Here is an 18,401-nt window from a genome sequence, read left to right as displayed (position 1 = left end):
CTGGGGAAAAGTGAACACAAACTCACTGCGACACACAAACACGGTCACATTCTGTGTATCTTACACACTTGTGAACAAAATATTCATTTGTGCGGGTAAAGTGTGTCTCCATCTCTTTCAGACTTTCAGAGAGATTGTCAGTGACACGACTTTAAATTGGTTCACTGAATCATGATATATTGAGTGTGTGGCGATAAATAAACAATCAGATTCCTTTTTCTCAAATTTGATCGATATTTTTAAGGTTTTTTCAACAGCAAATTAATTCTTACAAATAAAATAAATATTAATGTTACTAGCTAAAATATTTTAAATTAATTAAATAAAAACTTATTATGTAATATAAGTTGATAAAAAAAAATTTCATTAGAATTTTTAAACAACTATTTTTTGGTAAGAATTCTTTTTTTTTTATTTTGTTTAATTTGTAAAGTCTTTCTCATTCAACAACAATAAAATAAACGTATTAAAAACATTTTTTCTGCAAATAAATAAATACCAAACATATCAAATCAAAGTTAAAATTTACTTAAATATTCATAACAAATTATACATTTAAATAATTTATTTTTAAAAAATTTATGAAGAAAAACATAAGTTTAATTAATTAATAATAAATGCATATAATAAATTAGATCGTAATTTAAATTATACGAAACAAAATTATTGTTCGTAAAAAATAATGGTAATAAGAAGTATATAATGCATTAACTTTAAATAATGATGTAATGTGAAATTGTGACACTGTATAATTAGCCATGAAAATGGAGAGCGTACGTGGAAAAAAATCCATAACATTTAAATTCTTTGAAAACAAAAGAATTGCGAATTTTTGCTACATTTGATTTTTTTATTTAAAATGAAAAAAAAAAAAGCCTAATTAAGAAACCCAAAGAAAAACATTGAAGATGAGTCTCAATGATCTTTGTTTAATCTAATAAGCAACATCCATGTTGGATTCGAAGCCGCTCACCAGAGCCCCACTGACGCTCACGAGGCGACTATCTGGTCGCATTTGTGTGAAAGAGGGATCGGTTTCCCTGCTCACGTTCCCACTGTTCTCCACAGGCTGAGAAAGAGGGATTTGTGGAAAAGAAAGAGAGACGGGAGAGACAGAGCCCGAGAAAAGAATGATCCCCATCGCTTGCGGAGACAAGACACCCCGAGAGATAACGGGCGGATGAATGAATGGCTTATTCCTCTCTTTCTTTCGTCCCGTGTGAGGAGAGAGGGAGAGATGGAGAGAGGGAGAGATGGAGAGAGGGAGAGAATACGGCATGGGGAGGAGGGGAAGAGAGGAGGATAACTAGATGCCCGTTTATCTGCTGCCTGCTTAATCTGGGCCACCATCTGAGAACTGCGTATGTGTGTGTGTGTGTGTGTGTGTGTGTGTGTGTGTGTGTGTGTGTGTGTGTGTGTGTGTGTGTGTGTGTGTGTTCTAGGTGTTCTATGATGACCATATATGTGTGTATGTGTATTTATAGATATTTGTGAGGACCAAATATTCATATAAGTTAATACATGCATGTGAATGTATATTGTCCCCATAACTAGAAAATACATGAAAGTCTGTATGTGTGTTTGTGTGCGTGTGTGTGTGTGTGTGTGTGTGTGAGAATGTAAATTGTCCCCGATAATAATGCAAAACATGACAGTGCGTATGCATGCGTGTGTGAATGCATGTGAATGTAAAATGTCCCCATAAGTAGAAAAAACACGTGTATATATGTGTGTGTATGTGTGTGTGTGTGTGTGTGTGTGTGTGTGTGTGTGTGTGTGTGTGTGTATGTGTGAATATCCAGCTCCCTACAGCTGCAGGCTGCGGATTAATCGTCCTCTGCACTGCCACTTTTACACAAGTCGCTCTTTTTGAACAAAAGTCATAGATGCTATTAATGAGATGGTAATCCCAGGCCAGTTTCCCCCGATGGCCGCTGCTCCTCTCCGTCCCCATGAATAAAAATTAAAGCCCTGAATGGCTGCAGAGAGAGAGAGAGAGAGAGAGAGAGAGAGAGAGAGCGAGAGAGAGAGAGAGAGACAGAGAGAGAGAGAGAGAGAGACACAGAGAGAGAGAGAGAGAGAGAGAGAGAGAGAGAGACAGAGAGAGACAGAGAGAGACACAGAGAGAGAGAGAGAGAGAGAGAGAGAGAGAGAGAGAGAGAGAGGGAGGGAGAGAGACGGAGAGAGAGAGAGAGAGAGAGAGAGAGAGAGAGAGAGAGAGAGAGAGAGAGAGAGAGAGAGAGACAAAAAACAAAAAATATTTTTCTTCATGGATCATGGTGGGCCTTTGGGGTCTTGGGTTCCCACAAGAAGATCTGACACAGTTCCATCTCTCCTGCTCTCTAAGTGTCTCTTTCAGGATAAACTCTGAGTGAGGACAGAAAGATTCATTCAAATCCGAGACGTTGCTTGTTGCAATGGATTTGGGTCCGAGATGTTGCTCATTAACGAAGTAATGAGGGTCAAATGTCATTTGCTACTTGATTAGGAGCAGTTGTGCACCCACACCTTCATACGGTCATGCAGTGATCTCAATTACTTTGATTGTGGAATGATTTTTGGCCAAATTAGACGTCTGGTTTAAACATTTTTTAAGGCAAATGAAGCTTTCGAGTTTAGACAGAGTGGTAGGAAGAACAAAACACCCAACATTTTTACTGACAGAATCGCTTTGTTAATAAGGTCAAAGACAAAAGGTTGGACCATCTCAGCTTCTATAAACTAAACAACTACTCATTACAAATGTGATGAGCAGAAAAGCATCTCACTGTCAAATCAAAGACAAATTGAGACCACAGTTTTAGAGAACAGGAATCTGAGGCTTCGTCTGCTACATGATCATGAAGCCTACACAGCTGAAGAGTGCAATGAGTGTCTCATGATCTGTTTGTTTTTTTAGTCATAATTATGAACCTACTGAAGGAACATTGCGGGTAAGGTCCTGGATGAGACACAGGGGCAACCTGACATAAAACTGACAACTGACATTAAAGCTAAATTAAAAGCTATTCACAGAATGCTCCGCCATGTTGACAATAATCAACGATTATGCATGTAAATTATATGCATACGAGCCTGGGTGTCGGTTGTTACCATAGTAACGATAACTTATTAGAACACGCTTTAATAGAAAACTGTTGTTGCAGAGGTGTTGAATTAATATCTAGCAAGTTGAACTTGTTACAAGCATGCAACATTTCCCGTGACTAGCATGTGTGAGTCTAGCATATAGCATTCATTGAATTGGTGTGTCTCTCTCTGGCTTTCTCTCTCACTTTGCTTTCTGTCCAGTCTCCATCATTCACGGTTTTGACTGCTTGACCGCGTCGGATAAAAGCGCCAACCCCTAATGAATAAATGTAAATTTTGTTGACCAAACGTGTCAAAAATTCACGGCGACGGAAGAGAGTGCCACACAGGAACTGGTGACACCGGGATCAGGCCGCTTTAGCATGGCAATGATTTAGCATTGATTAGCGAGAGAGGGAGGGAAAGAGAGAGAGAGAGAGAAAGAGAGAGAGAGTCCTGAACCGTTCTAAAGTTTCCTTTCTCTCCATTGAATCGGTCCCTCGGTGCCCAGGCTTTTTCTGTTGGTATTACAAAATCCCCATTCACTCTAACCCTTGTCACCTGTCAACTAAGCCTGGCTGGTTTTCTAGGTCTTTATCCTCGACACACACAAGGGGGAAAAAAGTGAGAAGCTAAGCTTATACCCCAGCCTCCCACTATCAATGCCCACAAACCACACACACACACACACACACACACACACACACACACATATATATATATATATATACACAAACAGTGGAACCACATGTCTAGGAGCTGTTACTCTTGCAGATTAAAATTCATTACCCTGTTCTTTTTTCACAAACGTTTACATTGCACTGGTTATTGTGGCCCATTCACTGAACAGATAGGGGGAGTTCTCATTCTCCGGACTCGCCCGCGGGTGGCCGGAGTCTAATCCTGCAAATCCGATCTTGTAAACTCGACTATTTCGCAAAAACAACCCAACCGTACCGAGAAAAAAAAAAAACGTACACGGCTGTTTATTACGTTTAACTCAAGAACACTGAGTTAACCACATTTTTTAACTGGCAAGAAACTGAATTTCTACACTTTCTTTTCATAATGTTGAACTTGACCGTAAATCGCTGTTGGTTTTAATTCTTATAATTGTTAATACGTTATGTTTGAAGTAAGATGGATAGCAAAAGTAAATCAGATTGAAGAAAATCTGAATCTCTTTGATATGCAAGTCGATTTTTGTGTATATTTATATATATTTTGAGGAGAATTTGTTTGATATTTTTGAAATCTCTAAAATAAATAAACAAATCAATCAATCAATCAAACAAAAAACATTATTTTGGTGTTAAAACGTGAATGATATAAAAAAAATTACAAAATATTTTAAAGTGGTTTAATACCTCAAGTATATTTCGAATAGCATTTCAGTCAATTGACTTCAAACTTTCAATAAAAAAAATTGTTGTATTACAGTTTTGCTGCTTTTATACACTTAAACTATAGTAACGAATAAAACTCAAACAAACTTTAATTGTTTTCTTTGGAGCTCACAAAAAGTGTAAAAAAGAAAATATTTATTTACTATAGATTTCACCAAAACATCTGTAGGAAATTAAAATTAACATCCATATGACTTTTATTTTATATGTTTTAATTACTATAATAAAAAATAATTTATGGAACAACTGTGTAAGAAAATGCTAATAAAAAAAGCCTAAATAAAATTTGTCCTATTTTTGACTCTAATGGTAATTTATTTAAAAAATAATATGTTTAAAAATTCAACATACATTTATATATTATTATATGCTACCTTTAATTATATGAACATTTTGATGTATTTGCTACAGCTTCCATTTAATTCAGACACTAATGATTTAGACAATATTCATACACTTGTTATTTTTCAACAGAATAATTGAACCCTTTTTATAAGACAGTGTGAGAGCGTAAGAGCATGAGATTGTACCTAAGGTCAACCAGTGACCACTAAAATGTCTTCTGAGCATTTCCAAAAAGTTTCGGAGAAGTCCACCAGCTGTTCAAACCCGTATTCGGAAATCCCTTGTCCTAACCTGTGGAGTGGGTTAGAGGGCCCACAGTGGGGTCAGCAAGAGGTCAGCGAGCTGTTTGGATCAGCAGGCCATCAGCATACGCCATTCATTGACCCTTTAGGTCGAGAGGTCGAATTGCTTCTTCAACCAAGAGCTGGACACACACTGACCAAATCATTCAATCACATATCTCTTAATCGCAGGATTAAACTCTCTCTATAACACACACACACACACACACACACACACACACACACACACACACACACACACACACACATAAACACATTCTCACAATCTGCAACCTTCACTCGGTCCAGGAAGCACAGAGAATGACCGATTGATTTATCAAACGTTATGAAAAACCCACGTGTCCTTATATGAGCTCTAATAGACTGGTTGAGAGTGTGAGTACATGCTTTGTGTAGAAATCAGGTGTGTAACATGTTAATCAGTAAAACCCTTCAACTATATGAATGCTTTGCTTCAAAGTTATTCACATAAACACTTGTATAAACACTCAATCAATTTATGAGGGAAATTACATTAGATGTTTTATAGGCTGATCCTGTACTGAGGAACAGTTCGCTAATTTACTTAACTAATTACCCAGATATAGTGACATTTAGATGCAATAGATGGGTATAACCTAGCTGCAGGCTAATCATGTTTTAGCTAGCATAATGCTGTTTATGGACAATGTAAAAAATACCACAATCACTGAAACCATATAAAAGTGACAAGAACGTCAACATTTACCTCAGATGTGTTCATCGAATGATTTAAATGACATAATTACACATGAAGCCTTGTGATTAGGTCCACTTTTATTTATATAAAGAAACCGGACTTCTTGAATATGAATTCACTTTTGACTGCTGGCTAATTCCACAGGTTTCAGCTAGCATTGATATGTTTATGTGGAATTTACAGGTTCAGCGATCGTGCATCTTAAACAAAACTGTTACAAATATCAATATTTACCTCAAATAAGTTGGTAAAATACTATTTTGCCAACACAATACTGTTGATAAACTAATATTGCCAAGTTATAGTTAGCATTAACTAGAAACTGTGGAGATTTTCTTGTAAACTGGTCTTTATATTGTGTTTTATGTGTTTTCTATACAGGTTTCTATACAAATAAGGTTCTTAGGTTGCTTTTGTTCCTACAATCCTGAAACCTTGGTCTCTTTAACATACTCTTAAATCACAGCGAATTAGGTTTATATTGTTTCTAATGCTGCTTTGAAAACAATCATTCTAATGTAATCTATACAAGTAGATATTTAAGAACCAAATACACAATCATTCCAAAAAGATTCTGACTTCCTCGAACTAAAATGGCTCAAATCTATTTATTTATAGAATTTTTTAGGTCAATAACCTATAAAATAAAGTACAATATTCATAATTTTGTTATATAAACTGAGTATACTGACATTAACGTCTCAGTCATACTTATATTATACCATTAAAATGTTTTGTTTTTGGTCAAGTAAATATGAATCTGCTTGCAGGTGAATTCTGATGTGTGTTCAGCTGCAGGCTAATCAGGGTGAAGCTAGCATGTAGCTGTTAAAGGACCATGTAAAAATACATCATGGAAACTATATGAAACTGTCAAGAACATTAGCATTTACCTCATGTGTTGATACAATACTTTAAAAAAAAAAGACTGTAGATGATTATTATTACACTGTAATTGACCCTGTGTTGCCTGATAATCAGAAATCCACAGTTCCCCAACAGTGAAAACTTCATTTATATGAATGGTAGTTCTTGATCTTGTTAATACCTAGCTAATCAGCTTTATATTTAAATTGGTTTATTATTTGGCCAGGAGGTAAAATTAATCTAATTGTAGGTAAATATAAGTGGGTTTTTGAATAAAATTGTGGAGGAAAAAAAGATTTTTGGCAACGTTTTACAAGCTAAGTATGCTTTGAATCGCTTGTTCTCGTGCAAAATTGCAAGAAGTCAAGAACTTCAAGCACATCACGTAAACCACGTCGAATAAAGCGTTAGAAAGAAACGAGAAGGGCGTGATGAAAAGACGGAGAAAAAGAGAAATGTAGAGAAACACTAATGATACATCTATTAAACTTGTCAATGTCCCTGAACACACACACACACACACACACACATAATTAAAAGATCAGGTGGTCTCCACTTGCTGCTCCTATTAAAGAGTGAATTCAATTTGGACACAGAAGCTACTAGAGCTCTTTAGGCTCTTCACACTTAAACACTCACACATGAGGCTTTAACGAGCAACTGCTTTAACCTCAGAGCTTTATACACACCCTGAAGATTTAATTAAAGACCCAACGGGCCTCGGCAAACTCTGACCTATGGCCTCTTGTGCAACTGAGAAGTATCAAGTATCATCTACAGCACCTTGAAATTCTTCTGGAACATGATAGCGATCTCATGTTCCAGAAGATCGTGATATTATTGTAACTTCGATGTATCATCCCATCCCTGCCCGATTGTAAATAAAGTGAGTTTTTTAGACCGAGGTCTTACAGAATTGCACACCAGGTCCCAGCAACCGTTGCTACAGCGACCCAGCGATCGTGCTCCTGGAGACGGTGGACTGTGTTTGCCCCTTGTGGGTTTTTTTTTTGCCCTCGCCAAATCCTTTAAGCTGTGGACATCCTGCATACAGCGTGAATCGGGCGTTTATGAGATGTGTGTGCACCCGCTGACCCGGGGCACAAGGAGGACTATGGGACGTAAGCTTGTTACAGCTTGAGTCAGTTTGAGTACAAGAGTCGGGAGCTCAAGGTCTCCATGGTCGTGTGTCATGTATTGGCAGGACGGCAGCTTCATGAAGTGAGGAAGATTTCTGTGTCTGTTTGTTTGGTGAGTGAAGGAGAAGTGAAGGTTTGTGATGATGTTGACATGGTGCCACCTACAGCATCCCGATGTTGCTGCAATTGTTGTCATGATCTGCGTTACTGACCTCAGAAGTTTTCATAAAATCTAGACAATCTAGAAGGCTGGTATTTAAATCAGACTTTTCTCTGAAGAATGTTCAAGAATAACACATACACTCTCAGTTCAAAAGTATTTAAACACACATAGCATTTCCATATGCGGTTCCTCTCCAAACTTTTAGCACAAAAATGGAGGCACGCAATTGTACAGGACGTCATTGGATGCTGGAGCATGAAATTTTCCCTTCACCTGAACCAGGAGATCCAAACAATGTACTTGAAATGGGTTGGAAGATGTGGAAGCTCTCCTGCTATAGAGCTCCAACCCTATTAAATACCATTGGGATGAATTTTTCATGCTGATTCATGCACCCCAGGAACTTCCTCACCTCATCTACATCATTACCTGACTTTACTAACCCTGTGTCGATGGATGAGCAAAATCTCCACAAAATCTAGAGTAACATCTTCCTAAAAGAGTGGAGCTCATTAAACCAGTAAATGGAGACTCAATGTGGAAGGGGAAGTTCAAACAATACACACAAATCTTATAGTCAGGTGTCCGCACACTTTTGGCCATAAAGTGTAAGTTTGTGAACTGAAAAAAACTTTAGTTTGTTTAGCTGTAAGTAAAAAAAGAAAAAAAAGACGTGAAAGTTTTGCACTCCGCAAACAGTTTCTGCTTCAGGACCTGATCCTCACTGGATTCTATACATTTTGTGATTTTGTAGAAAAGTGTTTAGAGACTTTTAGAATCCAGATAAAGTCAGATCTCTTCCTCAGGTAGCCTCGGGGAGTTTTCTTTTACCTCCATACAAAGCAGAGGAGGGAAGTAAGGGAGTACAAATACTTCGTTACTGTACTTAAGTAGATTTTTCTGGTATTAGTTTTTTACTTTTTACTTTTACTCATTACATTTTTACACAAATATCTGTACTTTTTACTTCTTACATTTTCCAAACAGACTCGTTACTTTAGTTTAGTTTTAATCCACTGATTTGGTGAAATATAATTTTTTTATTTTCACTGCGCGCCGATTTCAGCCGAACAACCGATTATTTTCAATTTAGCATTTTTGTTTTTACCATTTTTATTAAAAAAATAAAAATACATAAATAAATAAATAAATAAAAGAGGCAAAATTAAAACCTCCAGCAAAACATACACTTATTAGATTAATACACTTAGATATAAAATAAATAAATAAACTCCACCGAAAAATTATTTTAATCAGTAAACTTTGGTTTTATTTTTGCACAAAGTCTTAAATCAAACACAAAATTCGCCATGTTTTACACAATTTACCCTCTAGGTGGCGTTTTGTGGATTTTTCCCCTCATAATGGCGACACGAACATAAATTACTGTCTTTATTGTTTGTACAGATAAAAACAAAACATCATTCAAATCTGTAAAATGTCTATGATTTTATATATATAAGCTTTTTGATTTGAAGAGGTGCACTTTCTCCGGTATCACCTCATTAACTGTCCGTGTGGAAACATAGCAAAAGCTCTTAATGATGTCCACACGTCTCTGCACTGTTATAGCCTTTATATGTAATCACTGTACATATGCTTACATACATATCACATGCTGTACATATGATACATATTTATCAGCACTATTTGCACTTCTGGTAGATGCCAAACTGCATTTCGTTGCTGTGTACCTGTACTATGCAATGGCAATGTTCTATCTATCTGTCTGTCTGTCTGTCTGTCTGTCTGTCTATTAATATGATGTGAGGTCCAGTTAACAGCTAAAACAGGTAGAAGTAATAACTACTTTTTAGTGCTTGAACTTTTACCCGAGTATTTTAAAACATGAGTATCTGTACTTCTACTTAAGTAAAGGATGTGTGTACTTTTGCCACCTCTGGAACAAATACAATTAATTGGGATTAAAATTAGTTTCCCATTTTACTGATTTGCATAACCTTTATACAATCATTAATAATTATCTCTGACCCTTACACAAAAATTATTTTTGCCATTGTAGTGACGTTCTCAAGTTTACAGTCTGTAAATGTGCAATAATTAGTTTTTGAAGCAACGACAATTTATTTTTATTATTTTTATTATTATTATTATTATTATTATTATTATTATTATTATTATTATTATTATAGACTTTAAATATATTTTCATGAAAACATAGATAGATCAACATATTGACAGACAGACAGACAGACAGACAGACAGACAGACAGACAGACAGACAGACAGACAGACAGACAGACAGACAGACAGACAGACAGACAGACAGACAGACAGATAGATAGATAGATAGATAGATAGATAGATAGATAGATAGATAGATAGATAGATAGATAGATAGATAGATAGATAGATAGATAGATAGATAGATAGATAGATACTACTCAAAGCACAGCTCTCTATTGCCACCTTCTGACCAGCTCTCTATTGCCACCTTCTGACCCTCAGAACACACTGTACCTACAAAACATCTGTGTGTGTGTGTGTGTGTGTGTGTGTGTGTGTGTGTGTGTGTGTGTGTTGCACTATATTGTTCATGTGTTCATTGTACTCCTGCATCACACACACAGACGATAAGGAGTGTATTTGCACCCAGCAGATCTGTGCGCTCATAACCAAGTGTTTTGGTTGATGGAAATCCCACTTCCGGTGTGTTTCCTTTCACTATGGGTTTTACTGTTTGACCTTAAGAGTGCTCTTGAACCCTGTAGAGAAGCAGATGTCCTTGCGCTTTCCTCGCCATGTGGCTGTGCGTAATTACGCACGAGACCTCCGGGTAAAATCAAGCAGCGTGGACAAACTTGTGACCCTTCTGGCACTACAGACTTCTCACTGACTTACATTCGTGTCAAAAAGTCAAACGCTTTTGGTTGCACGCTAAAGGAAAGGTTTCACTCCGAAAACTTGCGCAACCAACACACGTCACCAAAAACGGAAAACAAACATATACAAATGTTAACACGTATTTAATCCTTCTTTGTACCTCAGATGTTTGTTGCAAGGTCACGTGGACGTGAGGAAGATCTGGACGTGCCACAATTAGTTCAGAAACCTGTTTCTGTGAATGATGGGATTCTTGGGAAGTGTAGAAAACGTGTAGAAAGACGTGCGTCTAAATTCATGCTGGAATTATGTTGGAATTGTATTAATAAATATATAAACTTTTTATAAGTATGCAGACAATAATAAAAATAATAATTCACGCGCATGTATGTTGCACATTAATTCACTATTATTATTGCTATTATTACCGATATTCTGAATTTTGGACTGTTTAAAAAAAAATGTCCTTTAAATGTCCCTCAGTCTGACTTATGTCCTTTTCCTCGTGCCCCCTGACCCGGGATATTTATTTAGGCTTTACTTTCCGTTCGTCGCCGCGTGCGTCCGTCAGTTCTTCTTCTCGCGATATGTAGGCGTCTATATGAGGCGCGCCTTGGCCCGCGTGCTCGTCCATTTAGAGGGTCCAGCTGCAAGTGGACACAGACACACACGCGCACAAACAGACGGGCACACACGCACGCGCACCCACGGAAACACCGGCACCATGGCTGAAGGGGTCGTCAGCTTCTTAAAGGACTTCCTGGCGGGTGGAGTGGCAGCAGCTATCTCCAAAACTGCCGTGGCGCCCATCGAGAGGGTCAAACTGCTGCTGCAGGTAACTCAGGGTGTGTGCGCACGTGTGCATGCGCAAAGAAGAGTCTACTATAGTGTGATATTTCATGGTGTGACATGAGCTCACTTTGACTATTCACTTGGGTCTAAATCAAATCCATTTGGCATTTTAAAGGGTTTCCTGAGGTTTCCTGCTTTCTAAATGACAAACACATTTGGTAAATCCATAAAAGCACTTCTTTAGACTCTAAAAGTGTGGGGGTCTAGGACATTATTTTTTGCCCTTTGCTCCCTTCAGTCTTGTTATTCCTGGAAGACATACTGGTCCATCAACCTTCGTTTTCACCTTGCAGATTCGGCTACCTTACGGTAGCATCACTTGGGACCGTTGGTGTAGGAATTCACTGCGGAGCTTGTTGTATGTGTTTACTGTTTCAAAAACAAAGCAATATTTCAAAGGGTTCATTGAGCTTTGACTTGGCAGGACGTTTAACGTTAAAGGTTTATCCAATATCACCTTCTGGTGATTGCAGTGCTTTAAAGCCAATAAGAAGCGAGGCTTGGACTTGGGGGTTGGTAAAAACATGGTTGCATAAAGTGAGGATACTTGGGGCAAGTTTAATGCTAATAATAGTCTGGGGGTTGCAACCCAATACCAACAACCTACTCACATGCGTGTAAGCCTCAGTGTGGCTGGTGCACAGGGTCAGACCAAGTTTTTCCATATGAAATGTAAAATATCTATCACAAAGCAAAGATTATTGAACTGAAAGATAAAAAGATCATCAAAAGCCACATATTTGACGATATAAATGAAGGCTAAGACCCTTTACCTTTTGGGCATTTAACAGACACCCTTATCCAGAGCAACTTATAGATCCTATGCACACAACTGAGCAGCTATGGGTTTGAGGGTCTTGATCAGCAGCAGCTTGGTGTGGCTGGGATTTGAACTCATGCCCTATGGATCCAAAGCCCAATGCCTTAACCACCAAGCTACCACCTCACCTCCATGGTCCAAGCAACTTTCCACTCACATTTGACCACCAAAGTAATATTCCCCAATAAACCTGCTCTCAGAGTGAGTTTTCCCTGCACATCTAATTCAACTAATTCCAATCGCAGATGTAGGGAACTGGTTTGGAATCCGACCAGCTCTGACAGCTGACCCGGATGTGTCTCCGGTAAATAAAATCCACCCTGTGTTTTTCCTAACACTAATTACTCATCCTCCAGGTCCAGCATGCCAGCAAACAGATCACAGCCGAGATGCAGTACAAAGGCATCATGGACTGCGTGGTGAGGATTCCCAAGGAGCAAGGGTTCCTGAGTTTCTGGCGTGGCAACCTGGCAAACGTGATCAGGTACTTCCCGACTCAGGCTCTCAACTTCGCCTTCAAGGACAAGTACAAAAAGCTGTTCCTCGGCGGCGTTGACAAGCACACTCAGTTCTGGCGCTACTTCGCTGGCAACCTGGCATCTGGTGGCGCCGCCGGTGCCACGTCACTCTGCTTTGTGTATCCACTGGACTTCGCTAGGACCAGGCTGGCTGCCGATATCGGCAAAGGTGCCGCTGAGAGAGAACCGGCCTGGGCAACTGCCTTACCAAGATCTTCAAGTCAGATGGCATCCGGGGGCTCTACCTCGGTTTTAATGTGTCCGTCCAGGGGATCATCATCTACAGAGCTGCCTACTTCGGGATCTACGACACTGCTAAAGGTAACAATTGATTTACTTAATCAAGAAACATGTATATTGGCCAATGATTAAGTGTAAAATTTGCTTTGATTTCAACTTGCAGGCATGCTCCCAGACCCTAAGAACACACACATCATCATCAGCTGGATGATTGCCCAGACGGTCACTGCTGTTTCTGGTATCATCTCCTATCCTTTCGACACGGTTAGACGTCGTATGATGATGCAGTCAGGTCGCAGAGGAGGTAAGTGGAGTTCCACGAACCAAATGCCGTTCTGTGATGCATGCATGGTTGAAAGTCCAAGAATTGGAGACAGCTTAGTCTTGCAATTGGCTAAGAGTGCTGTTGCTCTGTATTGTGGATTTAGCTTAGGTCTAGCTCTTCCACCTGGACTTTAGGTTGAGCATAAAAGTATAAAGACCTTGATGAAGGCTAAAATTATTATGATGCAAACAATATGCCGTGTGACCCATGCTTTAATATACACGACTGCTCTCCTTCGTTTTCCCAGCCGACATCATGTACAAGGGCACAGTGGACTGCTGGAAGAAGATCACCAAGGATGAAGGACCTAAGGCTTTCTTTAAGGGCGCCTGGTCGAATGTGATCAGAGGAATGGGTGGTGCATTCGTGCTTGTGCTCTACGACGAGATCAAGAAGTACACATAAATGTATGAGGCTCCAGATCCACCTTACCGAATGGAGACCCCGCGATACTGTGAATGTCTTAAATCAGGCTAGGTGTGTGTGAGAGTGTGCCGAGTGTCCGAGAGCGAGAGGAAGCAGCCACTTCATCATCCGCTCCGAAACCTGTGTAAATATGTTTAACCCCAAACCCACCCACATCTCAGATTACGACTGTCCTCTCAGGTCTGATTGTTCTCGGAATCCTCTGCGGCTGGTGGGCCCTGTTAACGGAGTCTGGTGCCTGTACACCGGAAAAGTCATCAGGTCTTGTGTTCTTTTAATAAAAATAAACTTGAAAAAATACTGATTATGCTTTTGTCCCAACCTTTATTCTTCATCAGATAAAAAATAGCGACAGTTCTAATGTCTAATGCTCCTTTTGTTTGTTGATGGCTTCAAATTTGTGGAAGGTGGTAGCTCATTGGTTGAGGCATTGAACTTGGAATCGGAAGGTCACATCAAGTTTAAATCAGAGCACCACCACCCAGCTACCTCAGCTGGGCCCTTGAGCAAGGCCTTTAACCCTCAACTGCTAAGATAAGAGTCGCTCTGGATAACGGCATCAGCCAAATGTAGGTAAATAAAATATTTCAAAAAATGGGGCCCCAATTTGAGAATTTCCCTTCGGAAAAAAAAGGTTAGCAGCAAATATGAGTAAAAATTACATTACGATTCACAAATGGTTCATTCAATATTCTGAAGCTGAGCTCAAGGAAGGTTTAGCACAAAAAAATAATAAATCAGTACATATTGTATTCCTAATTGTACAGTTCTACAATTGGTGTGCATTTGAGCTACTTCTCAACTTCTCAACCAACTTTTTCTCACATTTATAAGTGGTTCTATTTGAGCTGGAATTAGTGTTGGGCAGTAACAAAGTAAATGTTATTCGCTACTGTACTTGTGTAGCTTTTTTGCGTATCAGTACTGAAACTATTGCTTTAACTTCACTACATTTCCTAATTGAATATCTTACTTCTTAATCAACTACATTTTGTGGATAAAAAACCCAATTGTTCAATCCTGCAGCAAAGCAAAGGTATTCATTTTTTTAAAGTTTTGTGTTCATGATAATTGTAATAGAAGTCAATCAGTGTTTGAGTCATTAATATCATTCTATTAATAGATCAGTGTGCTGAGAGTCACATTCGAGTCTTTTCACATAAACTGAGGTGATTAAGTAAAGAGTCTTGTGATAAAAATAATAATAGGAACATTATAGTTATAATAAATCATCGTACTTTGGATACTTAAGTATCATTTGAATGTAAATCTTTTTGTACTCAAGTAAAAGTTTGAAAGGACATTGTTCCTGGAGTCATATTTTACCGAGTGGATCGACTTTTACTCAACTACATATTTTGTGTACTTCCTCAAACCACCGTCTGGAACTGACACAGCTACACTATATAAAGGAAAATTTGTCAGGTTCAATTGCCGTTCTAAATAACCCTCCATAATAAGGAGAGGGTTCAGGCCAAGACACTTAAGTTCTACCACTTGATGCTGCTAAACCATGTCTTCATGTAGCTTGGTGTACAGGTGAATTGTCATGCTGGAACATGTTTGGGTCTCTTGTGAAGGGGAACTAATTTTACTGTATCTAAAAAGGCATTTTTGTTACAAATTCTTTATTCACATACAGTGGGTACGGAAAGTATTTAGACCCCCTTAAATTTTTCACTCTTTGTTATATTGCAGCCATTTGCTAAAATCATTTAAGTTCATTTCTTTTCCTAATTAATGTACACATAGCACCCTATAGTGACAGAAAAACACAGAATTGTTGACACTGTTGCAGATTTATTAAAAAAGAAAAACTAAAATATCACATGGTCCTAAGTATTCAGACCCTTTGCTCAGTATTTAGTAGAAGCCCCCTTTTGATCTAATACAGCCATGAGTCTTTTTGGGAAAGATGCAACAAGTCTTTCACACCTGGATTTGGGGATCCTCTGCCATTCCTCCTTGCAGATCCTCTCCAGTTCTGTCAGGTTGGACGGTAAACGTTGGTGGACAGCCATTTTTAGGTCTCTCCAGAGATGCTCAATTGGGTTTAAGTCATTGCTCTGGCTGGGCCATTCAAGAACAGTCACAGAGTTGTTGTGAAGCCACTCCTTCGTTATTTTAGCTGTGTGCTTAGGGTCATTGTCTTGTTGGAAGGTAAACCTTCAGCCCAGTCTGAGGTCCAAAGCACTCTGGAGAAGGTTTTCGTCCAGGATATCCCTGTGCTTGGCCGCATTCATCTTTCCCTTTATTGCAACCAGTCGTCCTGTCCCTGCAGCTGAAAAACACCCCCACAGCATGATGCTGCCACCACCATGCTTCATTGTTGAGACTGTACTGGACAGGTGATGAGCAGTGCCTGGTTTTCTCCACACATACCGCTTAGAATTAAGGCCAAAAAGATCTATCTTGGTCTCATCAGACCAGAGAATCTTATTTCTCACCATCTTGGAGAACTCCATGCGGGTTTTCATGTGTCCTGCACTGAGGAGAGGCTTCCGTCGGGCCACTCTGCTATAAAGCCCCACTGGTGAAGGGCTGCAGTGATGGTTGACTTTCTACAACTTTCTCCCATCTCCCGACTGCATCTCTGGAGCTCAGCCACAGTGATCTTTGGGTTCTTCTTTACCTCTCTCACCAAGGCTCTTCTCCCCCGATAGCTCAGTTTGGCCGGACGGCCAGCTCTAGGAATGGTTCTGGTCGTCCCAAACGTCTTCCATTTGAGGATTATGGAGGCCACTGTGCTCTTAGAAACCTTAAGTGCAGCAAAAAATTTTTTGGAACCTTGGCCAGATCTGTGCCTTGCCACAATTCTGTCTCTGAGCTCTTCAGACAGTTCCTTTTACCTTAATGATTCTCATTTGCTCTGACATGCATTGTGATTTGTAAGGTCTTATATAAACAGGTGTGTGGCTTTCCTAATCAAGTCCAATCAGTATAATCAAAAATTTCTGGACTCAAATGAAGGTGTAGAACCATTTTAAGGATGATCAGAAGAAATGGAGAGCACCTGAGTTAAATATATGAGTGTCACAGCAAAGGGTCTGAATACTTAGGACCATGTGATATTTCAGTTTTTCTTTTTTAATAAATCTGCAAAAAGGTCAACAATTCTGTGTTTTTCTGTCAGTATGGGGAGCTGTGTGTGCATTCATGAGGAAAAGAAATGAACTTAAATGATTTTAGCAAATGGCTGCAATATAACAAAAAGTGAAAAATTTAAGGGGGTCTGAATACTTTCCGTACCCACTGTATATCAGCTTGTTAGAAAGCTTGGGTCAGACGTGAAACAGCGCCCCTGGAGAAGATAAGGTTAATGACCTTGCTCAAGGGCACAACAGTGGTGGTTTGGCAGTGCTTGGGCTTGAACCCCTGACCTTCCACTCGGTAGCCCACAGCCTTAACCATTGAGGCAGACATTCTATATAATTTTTATGGTGGCAGAAAAACAAATGACCAAACCCAAAAACTAATTAACAAACTCAAAAAGCAAATGAACAAATCAGACAACTGGAAAAGGTGGGTATTGTTTGTGAAGTAAATACTTACCTCTCATTGGACGAGACATCTGTCATTCAAGATATACAGAAAGTAGGAAATTGTGCATCTTATAACTTTGTTTCTTTTATGTGTGAAGTTCTGCATTTACTTTAAAAAAAAATGTGTCTAATAGTGCAACTTTAAATGTTTCATCCAATGAGCTGTAAGTAATTTATTCACAAACTAGAACTACGTATACTGTTTCGTCTTAATTGACTTGTGTATTCGTATTTGTTTAATTGTTCTGATTTGTTTTCAATTTTTTCTTTAGTTTCGCACTTTTCAGCCACCGTATAATTGCGCTATTAGACACCACACCTTCATACAGTATATACAGTTACAAAAGACTGTATCCTCTTTGGACAAGACAAAATGTAATTTAATGCAAACAATACGATTACAGGCGCTCCCCACTTTACGAACTTTCGCGGATACGAACAAACCTGTCCCCAAAGTAAAATTTGTTCGGAGGTAAAAATAGATCCGTCACTTGCTAGCCGTCGCCTGTAACGAGTCTACGTGATGCACACTGGACTCGGGCAAATACACTTTTTTTTGTGATTTAAAAAAATATATATTTTTATAATTTTTTTTATTACTTAATACTAAATATTTTAAACAGTATTTCAATCATTTCGTAGTCAATAACGAACACAGTAACAACTTACGAGCAAATTCATGCTACGAACGGGTCGTTCGGAAGGTAACTCATTTATGAAATATTCGACAAGCGGTACTTTGAGGTGAGTTCGGATTAACCTCGCTTTGTTGTAACAGGAAACCTTGTCAAACAGGAGCGTTTAATAAAGATCGCGTGTCATTAA

The 18,401-nt window shown here is 38.8% G+C and overlaps 1 protein-coding gene across 1 annotated transcript; it reads left to right on the top strand.

The window, feature by feature from the left end:
* Positions 1–11,439: 11,439 nt before the first annotated feature.
* Positions 11,440–14,199, top strand: slc25a4 (solute carrier family 25 member 4). The gene is given in 5 exon segments (XM_083532440.1): positions 11,440–11,688; positions 12,882–13,227; positions 13,230–13,364; positions 13,447–13,587; positions 13,856–14,199. Coding segments are annotated over 5 exon segments (1,014 nt in total). The 5' UTR covers positions 11,440–11,454; the 3' UTR covers positions 14,014–14,199.
* Positions 14,200–18,401: the final 4,202 nt, after the last annotated feature.

This window comes from Silurus aristotelis (assembly GCF_946808225.1).
Source record: "Silurus aristotelis genome assembly, chromosome: 27".
Taxonomy (NCBI): Eukaryota; Metazoa; Chordata; class Actinopteri; order Siluriformes; family Siluridae; genus Silurus; species Silurus aristotelis.
The sequence above is the reverse complement of the archived record's forward strand: the minus strand, read 5'-3'. Positions and strand labels throughout refer to the sequence as shown.